This window comes from Salvelinus fontinalis, chromosome 18, assembly GCF_029448725.1.
Source record: "Salvelinus fontinalis isolate EN_2023a chromosome 18, ASM2944872v1, whole genome shotgun sequence".
In the NCBI taxonomy this organism is placed as follows: domain Eukaryota; kingdom Metazoa; phylum Chordata; class Actinopteri; order Salmoniformes; family Salmonidae; genus Salvelinus; species Salvelinus fontinalis.
Genome location: NC_074682.1, coordinates 33583052 through 33599145, shown reverse-complemented (window position 1 = coordinate 33599145; position 16094 = coordinate 33583052). Strand labels below are relative to the sequence as shown.

Below are 16094 nucleotides of genomic sequence, written 5' to 3'. Positions count from 1 at the left end.
TCTGAGGATGACTGGTGGGTGCACTGCAAAACAGGGGAACCATACAAGAGTCAGTGCAGCTCAATAGTGCAGCTCAATAGTCTTAAGTAGCTCCCTCTCCTGTATGGCTCACTCTCCTTTACCTGCTCTGATGTGAAAAGACAGGATACGGGTGATTCTTAATCGTCTTAAGTAGCTTCCTTACCTTGCCTCCTGTTCTTTGTCTGCTGTGATGTGAAGAGACAGGATAGGACAGCAGAAAGTAGTTTGGCTTCTTCTGACCTCTGCTGGTTGATTAAATGCATCACAGGTAGTGTATACCAAACAAAAATATAAAGCAACATGGAACAATTTCAACGATTTTACTGAGTTACAGTTCATATAAGGAAATCAGTCAATTGTAATAAATTCATTAGGCCCTAATCTATGGATTTCACATGACTGGGCAGAGGCGCAGCCAATCAGACTGAGTATTTCCCCACAAAAGGGCTTTATTACAGACAGAAATACTCATCTGTTTCATCAGCTGTCTGGGAGGCTGGTCTCAGATGCTCCTTCAAAACTTGAGATGTCTGTGGCATTGTGTTATGTGACAAAACTGCACATTTTAGAGTGGCCTTTTATTGTCCCCAACACAAGGTGCATCTGTGAAATGATCATGCTGTTTAATCAGCTTCTTGATATGCCACACCTGTCAGGTGGATGGATTATTTTGGCAAAGGAGAAATGCTCACTAACAGGGATGTAAACAAATTTGTGCACAACATTTGAGAGATGTAAGCTTTTTGTTGCGTATGGAAAAGTTCTGGGATCTTTTATTTCAGCTCATAAAACCTAGGATCGACAATTTACATGTTGCGTTTATATTTTTGTTCAGTATGTCTTGTCTTTGGCATCATTAAATTGAAGACTGTTATTTTATCAAATCAATTCTCTGTAATTATTATTACGTGAATATTCTAATCATGTAAATGTAATTAACTAGGAAGTCGGTGCACCAAGGAAAATATTCAGATTACAAAGATATAATTTTCCTAATAAAACTTTTCAGATATTTTAATATCTGATCAATTAGTCTTCTAATTAATGAATTATTCTTTACCTCACGTTAGTCTCATTATAAACGTCGTAAATTGTTGGTTATCTGCATGAATCCAGTCTTCACTATGAATCATCCATTCCATACATCAATTGTCTCAATCATTTATTTATTAACTAACTAAATAATCACAGAAATGCATAAACAAACAACAAAGTAGATGTGGTTACAAGGAAATGACAGGGGATGTGCCCTATAGTGGGCTAAATCGATATTACGGCTTGGTGGACAAAAGGGAAGTGGGTGTAGACTGAGAAAAGCGGGAATTACACAAATGAGTCACTACACACTTGATAATTATATTCATTGAAATGCTAATCCTTTGCACATAAACGCTCACTCATTCAGGAATAATTGCAATCAATATATATATTTACGCTCAGTGTGTCGTCGTGATCTCTGTTGGAATTGTTCGTCTTTCTGTTGGAAAGTTCTTCCGCCCTCTCTCTCTCTCTCTCTCTCTCTCTCTTCCGTGGTTAGGATGGATACTTCAGAGTCCCATTCAGAAATATTCTTATAGAATAGATGTTTCGGCGTTAGTCAGTCCTCGCAATCACGGGTACATCATTTCTAGCTGCAGACTAGTAATTAGTATCGAAGAGTAGCTCTTGTTCTGTCAGATCGATAGTCTCAGAGTTTAACCACATGGTATGGATAAAAGATTCAGCAATCTACTCAAACCTTCGCTCCCTCTGTGATTGAGGTACTGGTCTGCTGGGAAACTCCCACGGTGGGGGTTATATCCAGAACCGTAGGAAAGGGCTGTCCCATGACGCCAGATCAATGTCTGTGCTCATGGGGCGGGCCTATAACTTAGTTAAACTCCAAAGGGAATTGGAGTTTCCTTCATTAAACAGTTTAAAATCACATTACATAATTTCACAAATTGTTTCGTCTTTACTCATTCATTTTATACAACAATTAGATGCAAGCCTCACAACTGAGACTCTTGTATAAACAGAGTTATGGTAATGTGGCTGTATTGTCTCTCATGAGTTTCACAAACATTAAACGAAATGGACCAGTCGTAGCTGGATTCTCCCCCGACCGTGTACACATTCTCCAAAACATGGACATTGTTCAGTTCTCAGGTTCTGTGTTGTGGAAGAGGTTCCTTTGTTCTCCTGTGAAACTCACTCTCTCTATACTGCATGGCCATGAGGAGAGAGACTCCTCTAGGAATTTATGACCTGTGATAACAGAGCCTGGGTGTAGGGGGAAGAGAGAGGTGGTGAGAGAGAGAGCGAGAGGGAGATGGTGCTCGCTGTACCCAAAGAGGGCCACGTCATATATAAACAGTATATAAACAGGCACATCTCCATGGTTTGGTATAGTCACATTAATTAATGCAGTACCAGCTCCCAAGTACCTAAATACTTGGAAATCACTTTTACTTGTCTATGTATGTCACCTTTTTATTTTTATTTTTTACATACTAAGTTCAGATATTTTGCCCACCAACCTGAATCCGTTGAGTTTTTGTAGTTGAATGATGTTGTGATCTCTTTTGAATTTCCCACATCCTCAGTCGGCAGAAAACAGAGGACCAGATCTCGCCTGTCATCACACCAGATGAGCCTAAAAGTACTTCTCCACTAGAAGAAACAGAGGACCAGATCTCGCCTGTCATCACACCAGATGAGCCTGACAGTACGTCTCCACTAGAAGAAACAGAGGACCAGATCTCGCCTGGCATCACACCAGATGAGCCTGACAGTACGTCTCCACTAGAAGAAACAGAGGACCAGATCTCGCCTGTCATCACACCAGATGAGCCTGACAGTACTTCTCCACTAGAAGAAACAGAGGACCCATTACCCTTTCCTGAAGTAAGTCAAGGCCTATCTGGTACTTTCCATTATGCATGTGTAACAGTATAGCTTTCATCCGTCCCCTCGCCCCGATCCGGGCTCGAACCAGGGACTCTCTGCACACATAGACAACTGACACCCACGAAGCATCGTTACCCATCGCTCCACAAAAACCGCGGCCCTTGCAGAGCAAGGGGAACAACTACTTCAAGGCCTCAGAGCTAGTGACGTCACCAATTGAAACACTATTAGCGCGCACCACCGCAAACTAGCTAGCCATTTCACATCGGTTACACTCACCCCCCTTTTGACCTCCTCCTTTTTCCGCAGCAACCAGTGATCCGGGTCAACAGCATCAATGTAACAGTATAACTTTCGTCCGTCCCCTCGCCCCGGGCTCGAACCAGAGACCATCTGCACACATCAACAACTGCCTCCCACGAAGCACCGTTACCCATCGCTCCACAAAAGCCGCGGCCCTTGGGGAACAACTACTTCAAGGCCTCAGAGCGAGTGACGTCACCGATTGAAACGCTATTAGCGCGCACCACTGCTAACTAGCTAGCCATTTCACATCGGTTACACATGCAAGCATTTACAGGCAATACAGTACTTGATTTTGCTTGTTCCTTTGTGTGTGCATACAGATCTCCGCCCCTCTATTGGACACAAGTCTTCTGCGTGCGAGGGCAGAGCTGAGAAAGAGTCGACGAACCCGCCCCACTCGAGCTTTCCGTCAGAGCTCTACCACAATAATGCTTGAGGAAGACCCAGTCCACGACTGGAGGTTCTATGACTCCTCAGGTTAGTAGACGATTCCAAATCAACCCATAGGACTGACCTTCCCCATGCACTGTAGACCTGAAGGGATCATATAGTTCTAGGAAAAAGGGTAATAGCTACACCTTGCTCTCTGATAGGCTAGGTGGAAGTACCAATATACTGTATATTTCTTACACCAATCTCATCTTTTCAGATACACACAAGTGGCTAGAAGGTAGGGTTTAAGGATTATTACAACCATCCCTCATGTAAGGTAATTCACGCAAGGCCAACCATCTGTTTTACCACTTTTGCAGATAAGCTAGACTCTCTGATACGGGGGGATTGTGAGTCTGATGAGGAGCAGCCCAGAGGGAGGGAGGTTTGTTCACAACATTCCCAGCCCCAGAGAATAGCCCTCTTCTCTGGAATGGACCCATCTGCCCTCAAGGTACATGCTCTCAGCACCCCTATTTTACAACCTGAAACACCCAAATGCCATCCTTTTCTCTGTGTAGGGCCCACAGGGCTTTGGTATAAAAAGTACTGCACTATATAGGGAAGGGGTATTCAAATCCTACACTGGAGGTCCGAAGTACTGCTGGTTTTCTATTCTACCTTATAATGAATTGCACCCACCTGGTGTCCCATGTCTAAATCAGTTACGGATTAGAAGGGAAGAATAGAAAAGCAGTGCAACTGGCTTCGAGGTCAAGATTAGAATTTGAGGGATATAGGGAATAGGGTGCAATTTGGGACGTAACCTAAGGCTGACATTCAATCAAACCTGCACTGCTGGACATCTGCACTGCATGGGGAAAAACGACATATTTCCATAAAAAAGTACATTTTGGGTGATAAACAAAACAAGTATGATTGTTTACAAGTTATTTCTTACAGCAGGAATCAGGACAACATTCATTTAGAAAGATTTTTCACAATGCAGGACCAATGTGATTTTGCTTAGTAAGGATCTACCTGTACTATCAAAAATGTCTACTTGTTCATATCTTAAATGTATCACTGTCTCTCCTAGGCCCAACTGAAGAAGCGAGGAGGTGGTGGTGGAGGAGGTGGTGGAGCCGGTGGAGGTGAAGGAGTAGACACAGACCATCAGATGGACAGACTTGCCCCGTCCCCCTCTCAACTCTCCCGCTCTCCAAAACGTTCCTCCTTCCTCCCCGGGGGGTCACGAGTGCTGCCCCCTGTAGGGAACAAAGGTGCAGGGTAAGTTTACTCCCAACATGCTGCTCTTATCTTACTAGCATAAAACCACAAGTGATTTTTGTAGTTTTAAAATGTTATTCAACATGAAGCAACAAAATGTGATTAAGAAAAAAAGAACAATATGACATAACAACAAGCAATGCAGATGACATAGCTAGCTGGCAACATTAGTTAGCTATTAGCTACAATAGTTATCTGCAAGGCAAACCGTTTGATCTTTGTTTGTGTGACCCTCAGGGTGGACAAGTTTCCTTCATGGCTGCGAGAACTCAAGTCTAAGAAGCGCTCGAGTCAATACAACAGTGAGGCCTAGCTGAGCAGAGCAGGGTGAGGGGATGGACCCAATTTTACACCTAATATTACAAATCAAAGTCCATATCTGATCGCATTCCCCTTCTATCCACACCTTAAAGTGATAGTTAACTCTAAAGAAAGCTTAACGTTTGTTAAAGTGATGCTCCAGAACTTTTGTATAATTTCAGCCAGTAGTTTTGAAAGTGCTGCTCACTTTGGTGTACCATGTCATTCAGTTGTGTACTCTGTCATCTATGTTGTATGATATGTTGTCCTGCTAAAAAAACGTTGCAATATGTATGATATGTTAAGAATCCAATTCGTAAAATATGTTACGAATTTGTTGTGCTTAAGATCGCAGACTACATCTTTAAGTTTGCAGATTGATAATGTCAGACACACTGATTTTGGAGAGAAATATCACATTAAATATGCCCCCTATCTGTGTCATGTAAATTATATTGTATTTCTGTTTACCTCTAGGAGATACCATTGACAAGGTGATCATTCAACTGCTACTGCAGTTGTTGCTGACAAACACAGCTGTGGGCTGGACTCCAATCATGTACCTTTTCAAAAACACACTTTTTTTAATGAATTATACAAGACAATGGAGAAGCATTGGATACGTCCCTGCGGTGTGACCATCTTTTTCCACTTTCCTATTTGACAAAGGAACTATGAGCATGTAGATACTTTATTTGCAACACACACACACAAACACACATACAGACACATACACAGATGATTCGAGGAGTGGACTCAAAATTCCCTTTTCTGTTAATTTGCAACATTTGCCTCTTATCCCAGGCCACTGTATTTTCTAGACTGTATCTCTCCATCCATCCATACTTGCATTCCAGATTCGCTTGACGTAATTACCATGTGTGTTTAGGTCATGCACACTAATATCCACAATACCACAATGTTCACAAACCTACTTGAATTGTACATGTTTTGCCATGTAATTTCTTGTTTTGAACTAACCCATCTTTTTCTCTGCTCTTATGTTATGCACTCACTCGCTGCTCGGATGAGCTGCTCTTGATAAAAGCATCTGCTAGATAAATTGAAATGATCTCTACTCTATCCAAACAGGAAAAGGAGTATCTCTGTCTGGAGGTTTTTGAATAACTTCCTTAAAACCTTTACTGAATGTCTCAAGACTTTTAAAAATTATTTTCCAATAGTTTCGTTCTTAATAGAACCATAATTGTTTTGGATCCGTTCCACTGTTCTGACCAGCAAAATAAAGTTCTGAACCGGTTCAAACCCCCCAAAAGTACCAGTTAATATAATTCTTTTCTGTTCTTTTTTAAACTAAAATCAAATCAAATGTATTTATATAGCCCTTCTTACATCAGCTGATATATCAAAGTTCTGTACAGAAACCCAGCCTAAAACCCCAAACAGCAAGCAATGCAGGTGTATAAGCACAGTGGCTAGGAAAAACTCCCATGAAAGGCCAAAACCTAGGAAGAAACCTAGAGAGGAACCAGGCTATGAGTGATGGCCAGTCCTCTTCTGGCTGTGCCGGGTGGAGATTATAACAGAACATGGCCAAGATGTTCAAATGTTCATAAATGACCAGCATGGTCAAATAATAATAATCACAGTAGTTGTCGAGGGTGCAACAAGTCAGCACCTCAGGAGTAAATGTCAGTTGGCTTTTCATAGCCGATCATTGAGAGTATCTCTACCGCTCATGCTGTCTCTAGAGAGTTGAAAAGGTCTGGGACAGGTAGCACATCCGGTAAACAGGTCAGGGTTCCATAGCCGCAGGCAGAACAGTTGAAACTGGAGCAGCAGCACGGCCAGGTGGACTGGGGACAGCAAGGAGTCATCATGCCAGGTAGTCCTGAGGCATGGTCCTAGGGCTCAGGTCCTCCGAGAGAGAGAGAAAGAAAGAAAGAGAGAAAGAGAGAATTAGAGAGAGCATACTTAAATTCACACAGGACACCGGATAAGACAGGAGAAATACTCCAGATATAACCAACTGACCCTAGCCCCCCGACACATAAACTACTGCAGCATAAATACTGGAGGCTGAGACAGGAGGGGTCAGGAGAAACTGTGGCCCCATCCGATGATACCCCCAGACAGGGCCAAACAGGCAGGATAAAACCCCACCCACTTTGCCAAAGCACAGCCCCCACACCACTAGAGGCTTCTATGGAGGAACTTTGAATCTCTTTGAACTTCAGGTAGTTCTCTTAAATACGGCCTCTGCAGAAGTCAGGGCATTCATACCTCTTGCGCTTCGCAGAACAGTGCAGAGCTGTTGTGAAGGAAGCAGTGAGTTTGTGTTTATACAGGACCTCACGCCCCCACCTACCGTCAACCAATCATGTTAATGCGGAGCTATACGGAGCCCTCCGCATTGTTACAACATTTGGGAGGTGCACAGTGATGTGGGACAGAGCTTGATTTGGCCTCTGCATGTCTCCGGAAGCTCTGCATTGCGTCACACCCTCCATACGGAGCCTCCGACCACATTTTTGGATCAAGCATAAATTGTCTTTTAGTAGGCTACATGCTTCAGAGGGAGGTAGCCTATAAAACACTGGCAGGCAGACACTGGAAGAAGTTTCGGAGTGACAGAGGGAGGGCTTTGTATAGGCACTTGACTGCATTTTTTTGTGGGACTGGTAAAAAAAAAATGCCCAGAATGTAAAATAACATTATTAACAATATTCCCATGTTTTTAAAATAACAGTTGAGCTTACTTTTATTTACTCCAAGCAGAGATGGGACTCATGAAAGTGTATTTTATTAGGCATTAATCAAGCAAAAACATATTTATTTTTTATTGTGACAAGCCATCAATAAGATTCAAACCTATAATATTCTGTTAGTACACTGCGCCACCAGGATGGAGCTAGCATGACCAGTTTTTTATGCATACAAAGCTGTTCATTTTAGTCTATTCAAACAGACCCCATTTCAAAGGAAAAAGCACTCATTAAGATCAGATGTGTCCATTTAGTGGGTGCGGCCAAAACACCTGAACACACTTAACAAGATAGAGGATAGAGTTTTGTTGATGCTGAGAACAGAATGTATGTTTTTAAATAACATTCTTAAAACAATTCTATCAAACTTTTCTTGTGGTTTTAAGACTTAACAACACTGCTATAAGACTTAACAACACTGCTAGCTCAGTTTGGGTTAACTGTCTTGAACTCCAAGCAAAGATGCCTAAACATTAATCTTGCAAACACATTCCTATTTTATTGTGGCACGGCGCCAGTATTTATTTATTTTATTTATTTTACCGTTATTTTACCAGGTAAGTTGACTGAGAACACGTTCTCATTTGCAGCAATGACCTGGGGAATAGTTACAGGGGAGAGGAGGGGGATGAATGAGCCAATTGTAAACTGGGGATTATTAGGTGACCATGATGGTTTGAGGGCCAGATTGGGAATTTAGCCAGGACACCGGGGTTAACACCCCTACTCTTACGATAAGTGCCATGGGATCTTTAATGACCTCAGAGAGTCAGGACACCCGTTTAACGTCCCATCCGAAAGACGGCACCCTACACAGGGCAGTGTCCCCAATCACTGCCCTGGGGCATTGGGATATTTTTTTTTTTTAGACCAGAGGAAAGAGTGCCTCCTACTGGCCCTCCAACACCACTTCCAGCAGCATCTGGTCTCCCATCCAGGGACTGACCAGGACCAACCCTGCTTAGCTTCAGAAGCAAGCCAGCAGTGGTATGCAGGGTGGTATGCTGCTGGATAAGATTCAAACCTATGATCTTCTGTTCACTATTCATGGAATAACTCCACTGAGCCACCCGCATGGAGCTAGCATTCCATGTAAAAAAAAAACTGAAACAAAGCTGTTCATTTTAGTCTATTCAAAACACACCCCATTTCAATGGAAACAAGCACTCATTAAGATCAGGTGTGGCCAACACAGGTGGGATCAGGTGCAGCTAACACACCTGAACATGCTTAACAAGACAGAGGCTAGAGAGTGTTTTGTTGTTAGAAAGTTCTTTGAATGTTACTAATGTTTTCTTGAGGTTTTTATGGAAAGATTTCTTAATGTTCTGAGAACATGACTTTAAATAGAATCATGAGGAAACATGCAGAAAACGTTATGCTGAAGTACTGAAATTTCCACAGAAAAACGTTGTTTCTTAACGTTCTCTTAACATTCTGAGAACATGACTTTAAATAGAATCATGAGGAAACATGCAGAAAACGTTATGCTGAAGTACTGAAATTTCCACAGAAAAACGTTGTTTCTTAACGTTCTCTGAACATTCTGAGAACATGACTTTAAATAGAATCATGAGGAAACATGCAGAAAACGTTATGCTGAAGTACTGAAATTTCCACAGAAAAACGTTGTTTCTTAACGTTCTCTGAACATTCTGAGAACATGACTTTAAAAAGAACCATGAGGAAACCTGTATGAAACGTTATGCTGAAGTACTGAAATTTCCACAGAAAAACGTTGTTTCTTAACGTTCTCTGAACATTCTGAGAACATGACTTTAAATAGAATCATGAGGAAACATGCAGAAAACGTTATGCTGAAGTACTGAAATTTCCACAGAAAAACGTTGTTTCTTAACGTTCTCTGAACATTCTGAGAACATGACTTTAAAAAGAACCATGAGGAAACCTGTATGAAACGTTATGCTGAAGTACAGAAATTTCCACAGAAAAACGTTGTTTCTTAACGTTCTCTGAACATTCTGAGAACATGACTTTAAATAGAATCATGAGGAAACATGCAGAAAACGTTATGCTGAAGTACTGAAATTTCCACAGAAAAACGTTGTTTCTTAACGTTCTCTGAACATTCTGAGAACATGACTTTAAAAAGAACCATGAGGAAACCTGTATGAAACGTTATGCTGAAGTACTGAAATTCCCCCGAAGAACATTGTTTCTTAACGTTCTCTGAACTATTTGAGAACATTCTCAATGTGAAACCAGTTGGAGAACACTCCAAGAACATTTAAAAAATGTTTATGAAATGTAACCATGTTTGAACTTTTAGGAAACGTTCTGTTAAAGTAATGAAATACCAAAGTTGTGGGAAGGTTGTATGCAACAATAACCATAGGACAACTACGCTCTTACCAAGCTCTAAGAAACATATAGTTCTCAGAATGTTATGCACTAGCAAAGGATCACTATCCCTGTCTCAAAGGATCACTATCCCCGTCTCAAAGGATCACTATCCCCGTCTCAAAGGATCACTATCCCCGTCTCAAAGGATCACTAACCCAGTCTCAAAGGATCACTAACCCAGTCTCAAAGGATCAGTAACCCTGTCTCAAAGGATCAGTAACCCTGTCTCAAAGATGTCAATTCTCTCAAAAATGTTCTATGGAATCGTTTGTTTCTTTAATGCTATGTTTATTAAATTCACTGGAATAATAGACAACACGCAAAAAATACACACACTCAGAGATACAAATACGGTTGGCCCATATACAGTAAGAAACATTATTTTGAGTGGCACCATAGAATGTTTCTGACACCTACACCTACCGGTCTACATTGGCTGTGTGCAAAGCGTGTTTTTTTTTATTTCACCTTTATTTAACCAGGTAGGCTAGTTGAGAACAAGTTCTCATTTGCAACTGCGACCTGGCCAAGATAAAGCATAGCAGTGTGAACAGACAACAACACAGAGTTACACATGGAGTAAACAATAGACAAGTCAATAACATGGTAGAAAAAAGAGAATCTATATACAATGTGTGCAAAAGGCATGAGGTAGGCAATAAATCGAATAATTACAATTTAGCAGATTAACACTGGAGTGATAAATCATCAGACGATCATGTGCAAGAAGAGATACTGGTGTGCAAAAGAGCAGAAAAGTAAATAAATAAAAGCAGTATGGGGGTGAGGTAGGTAAATTGGGTGGGTAGTTTACAGATGGACTATGTACAGCTGCAGCGATCGGTTAGCTGCTCGGATAGCAGATTTTTAAAGTTGTTGAGGGAGATAAAAGTCTCCAACTTCAGAGATTTTTGCAATTCGTTCCAGTCGCAGGCAGCAGAGAACTGGAAGGAAAGGCGTCCAAATGAGGTTTTGGCTTTAGGGATGATCAGTGAGATACATCTGCTGGAGCGCGTGCTACGGGTGGGTGTAGCCATCGTGACCAGTGAACTGAGATAATGCGGCACTTTGCCTAGCATAGCCTTGTAGATGACCTGGAGCCAGTGGGTCTGACGACGAACATGTAGCGAGGGCCAGCCGACTAGGGCATACAGGTCGCAGTGGTGGGTCGTATAAGGTGCTTTAGTAACAAAACGGATGGCACTGTGATAAACTGCATCCAGTTTGCTGAGTAGAGTATTGGAAGCTATTTTGTAGATGACATCTCCGAAGTCGAGGATCGGTAGGATAGTCAGTTTTACTAGGGTAAGTTTGGCGGCGTGAGTGAAGGAGGCTTTGTTCCGGAATAGAAAGCCGACTCTAGATTTGATTTTGGATTGGAGATGTTTGATATGATTCTGGAAGGAGAGTTTGCAGTCTAGCCAGACACCTAGGTACTTATAGATGTCCACATATTCTAGGTCGGAACCGTCCTGGGTGGTGATGCTAGTCGGGCGTGCGGGTGCAGGCAGCGAACGGTTGAAAAGCATGCATTTGGTTTTACTAGCGTTTAAGAGCAGTTGGAGGCCACGGAAGGAGTGTTGTATGGCATTGAAGCTCGTTTGGAGGTTAGAGAGCACAGTGTCCAGGGAAGGGCCGGAAGTATACAGAATGGTGTCGTCTGCGTAGAGGTGGATCAGGGAATCGCCCGCAGCAAGAGCAACATCATTGATGTATACAGAGAAAAGAGTCGGCCCGAGAATTGAACCCTGTGGTACCCCCATAGAGACTGCCAGAGGACCGGACAACATGCCCTCCGATTTGACACACTGAACTCTGTCTGCAAAGTAGTTGGTGAACCAGGCAAGGCAGTCATTAGAAAAACCGAGGCTATTGAGTCTGCCGATAAGAATATGGTGATTGACAGAGTCGAAAGCCTTGGCCAGGTCGATGAAGACGGCTGCACAGTAATGTCTTTTATCGATGGCGGTTATGATATCGTTTAGTACCTTGAGCGTGGCTGAGGTGCACCCGTGACCGGCTCGGAAACCGGATTGCACAGCGGAGAAGGTACGGTGGGATTCGAGATGGTCAGTGATCTGTTTGTTGACTTGGCTTTCGAAGACCTTAGCTAGGCAGGGCAGGATGGATATAGGTCTGTAACAGTTTGGGTCCAGGGTGTCTCCCCCTTTGAAGAGGGGGATGACAGCGGCAGCTTTCCAATCCTTGGGGATCTCGGATGATACGAAGGAGAGGTTGAACAGGCTGGTAATAGGGGGTGCGACAATGGCAGCGGACAGTTTCAGAAATAGGGTGCCCAGATTGTCAAGCCCAGCTGATTTGTATGGGTCCAGGTTTTCCAGCTCTTTCAGAACATCTGCTATCTGGATATGGGTAAAGGAGAAGCTGGGGAGGCTTGGGCGAGTAGCAGCGGGGGGGGCGGGGTTGTTGGTCAAGGTTGGAGTCGCCAGGTGGAAGGCATGGCCAGCCATTGAGAAATGTTTGTTGAAGTTTTCGATTATCACGGACTTATCAGTGGTGACCGTGTTATCTAGCCTCAGTGCAGTGGGCAGCTGGGAGGAGGTGCTCTTGTTTTCCATGGACTTTACAGTATCCCAGAACTTTTTGGAGTTAGAGCTACAGGATGCAAATTTCTGCTTGAAAAAGCTGGCCTTTGCTTTCCTGACTGACTGCGTGTATTGGTTCCTGACTTCCCTGAACAGTTGCATATCACGGGGGCTCTTCGATGCTATTGCAGTTCGCCACAGGATGTTTTTGTGCTGGTCGAGGGCAGTCAGGTCTGGAGTGAACCAAGGGCTATATCTGTTCTTGGTTCTGCATTTTTTGAACGGAGCGTGCTTGTCTAATATGGTGAGGAAGTAACTTTTAAAGAATGACCAGGCATCCTCAACTGACGGGATGAGGTCAATATCCTTCCAGGGTACCCGGGCCAGGTCGATTAGAAAGGCCTGCTCGCAGAAGTGTTTCAGGGAGCGTTTGACAGTGATGAGGGGTGGTCGTTTGACCGTGGACCCGTGGCGGATACAGGCAATGAGGCAGTGATCGCTGAGATCTTGATTGAAGACAGCAGAGGTGTATTTGGAGGGCAAGTTGGTCAGGATAATGTCTATTAGGGTGCCCATGTTTACGGATTTAGGGTTGTACCTGGTGGGTTCCTTGATGATTTGTGTGAGATTGAGGGCATCAAGCTTAGATTGTAGGACTGCCGGGGTGTTAAGCATATCCCAGTTTAGGTCACCTAACAGAACAAACTCTGAAGCTAGATGGGGAGCGATCAATTCACAGATGGTGTCCAGGGCACAGCTGGGAGCTGAGGGGGGTCGGTAGCAGGCGGCAACAGTGAGAGACTTATTTCTGGAGAGATTAATTTTTAAAATTAAAAGTTCGAACTGTTTGGGCATAGACTTGGAAAGTATGACAGAACTTTGCAGGCTATCTCTGCAGTAGATTGCAACTCCTCCCCCTTTGGCAGTTCTATCTTGACGGAAAGTGTTATAGTTGGGTATGGAAATCTCCGAGTTTTTGGTGGCCTTCCTAAGCCAGGATTCAGACACGGCAAGGACATCAGGGTTGGCAGAGTGTGCTAAAGCGGTGAGTAAGGCAAACTTGGGGAGGAGGCTTCTGATGTTGACATGCATGAGGCCAAGGCTTTTTCGATCACAGAAGTCAACAAATGAGGGTGACTGGGGACATGCAGGGCCTGGGTTTACCTCCACATCACCCGAGGAACAGAGGAGTAGTAGGATGAGGGTGCGGCTAAAGGCTATCAAAACTGGTCGCCTAGAGCGTTGGGGACAAGGAATAAAAGGAGCAGATTTATGGGCGTGGTAGAATAGATTCTGGGCATAATGTGCAGACCAGGGTATGGTGGGGCACGGGTACAGCGGAGGCAAGCCCAGGCACTGGGTGATGATAAGAGAGGTTGTATCTCTGGACATGCTGGTCTCAATGGGTGAGGTCACCGCATGTGTGGGGGGGTGGGACAAAGGAGGTATCAGAGGTACGGAGAGTGGAACTACGGGGTCCATTGCAAACCAAAACAATGATAACTAGCCTGAACAACAGTATGCAAGGCATATTGATATTAGAGAGAGACATACAATAAGGCATAAAGTGATTGCAGGTCATGATTGGGAGAGCTAGCTAAAACAGCAGGTGAAATAACAGCAGCTAGTCAGCTAACACAGCAACAGAAGGTAAAAATGGCGACGACTGGGCAGAGAGGGTCGGATTAACTACACACAGATCCTGAGTTAAGGCACAGAGCCGACAGATAAAACACAAATAAACAGAATGGAGTACCGTGAATTAATGGACAGTCAAGCAGGCATCAGCTATGTAGCCAAGTGATCATAGTGTCCAGGGGGCAGCCGTAGATGGAGTAGTGAGGCCTCCACTAAGCTAGCACGCGTTTAAAGTTAGTAGCCCGGGGGGGTGGTCTGCTCAGACGGAGGGCGTCTGCTCAGACGGAGGCCGGTTGAGGGCACCGGTTGACCAGACGTGGTCGTGTCGACAGAGAATCCAAGCCGGATAGCGATGGCGATAGAGAGGTTGTGAATTGTAGAATTGTGTTTGCTAACTGGTGCTAGCTTCCTGGCTGCTCTAGCTGCAAGATAAGCTAGCAGTTAGCAGACCGGGGCAGGCAAGTTAGCCTTTGGGGGACGTCGCGATGGGGGGGAAGTCTGTTTTTGCCTCTTCGTGCAGTGACGTCGATAGACCAGTCGTGGAATTAGTAGGGTTCCAGGTAGCTCTAGGTAGCTAACAGGCCTAGTAGGTTAGCAGAATGGGCCTTCAGCGGGCGTCACGCCTGAGGGGCCTGTTGGAGTCCCTGGGCAGATTATGTCGGTATTCCAGTCGTAGAGGATAGGCGGGGTTCCGTGCTCCGTACCGGCAGTAAATGGGTCCGGGTCTTGTAGCCCAGGAGTGGGCTTCAGTGGTAGCACAGGAGCCCTAGCTTCAGGCTAATTAGCTTCAGGCTAATTGGTGCCTGCTCCGGTGCCTGCTCCGGGATGGAGACGCTAGCCAGGAGTGGTCACCCGGGATTGTGGTTAGCTAGTTGCGAAGATCCAGTGATAGGAGCATGTTGGTTGCATGCACCAGGTGTCAATAGACAACATCACTACTGTATTGCAAGGAAGGGCTTCTCCAGATTCCCCCTGGAAAGTGAGCTTGTAAAAATGTCCAGTGCATCAAGGGAGGTGTGTAAGAAGATTTGCATGTTGTTTGCATTGCTGTTTGCATGGCAAAGACCAATGTTTGACTTGGATCCTGCTAATATAGAACTGAACCATGTACTGACACCTACCTAGTGCATAGGACAGGGTGGTGTTAAGAGCAGGTAAACAGTGTCACACACAGTTTAGAGAAAGAGGTGAATAGAGAGATGCAAGGAGAGAAAAAGGGTAAGAGGTCAAACAATGAGGAGGAAAGAAACTTAAAGGATTAAGCAATGGCTGAAAATAAGAGAGGGTGATGAAAAGGATGAAAGGAGAAAAGTAAAGGAAATGCACTACGGGAGAGTGAACGTGGGAGAAGATGAAGGGGAGTAAATAGAACAATAGAAAGGAGAAAGAGAAGGAGAGATGGCGGGGTAGTGGAGAGGCAGACGGATGGAAAGCTGGACAGACAGACAGATGGGCAGCTAGGTGTGGCCAATAGTGCTGAGTGGGGTTGATCTCTCTCAATCCTCTTGGCTCGCTGTCTGTGTGTGCCCACCATCGGGCCACTGGCAGGGTGGCAGCATGAGCGTGGTCAGCCTGCGTGGCAGCCCTATTGAGGGGCAGTGTGATGGACACAATGCAAGCGACAGACTTGCTGCATCAACAG

The 16094-nt window shown here is 44.2% G+C and overlaps 1 protein-coding gene across 6 annotated transcripts in view; it reads left to right on the top strand.

Moving 5' to 3' along the window:
- Positions 1–6261, top strand: part of LOC129815337 (trichohyalin-like) — a 29288-nt gene extending 23027 nt beyond the window's left edge. For 3 of the 6 annotated variants that reach the window (XM_055869054.1, XM_055869057.1, XM_055869058.1), the window contains 7 exons: positions 1–14; positions 2607–2907; positions 3537–3693; positions 3866–3886; positions 3969–4102; positions 4688–4878; positions 5116–5628. The exon at positions 1–14 is cut by the window's left edge and continues 102 nt beyond it. In XM_055869054.1, coding sequence (XP_055725029.1) covers positions 1–14; positions 2607–2907; positions 3537–3693; positions 3866–3886; positions 3969–4102; positions 4688–4878; positions 5116–5191 — 894 coding nt within the window. In that variant the 3' untranslated portion in view covers positions 5192–5628. The other 3 variants (XM_055869055.1, XM_055869056.1, XM_055869059.1) reach the window with 3 other exon arrangements.
- The last annotated feature ends 9833 nt before the right edge of the window (positions 6262–16094 follow it).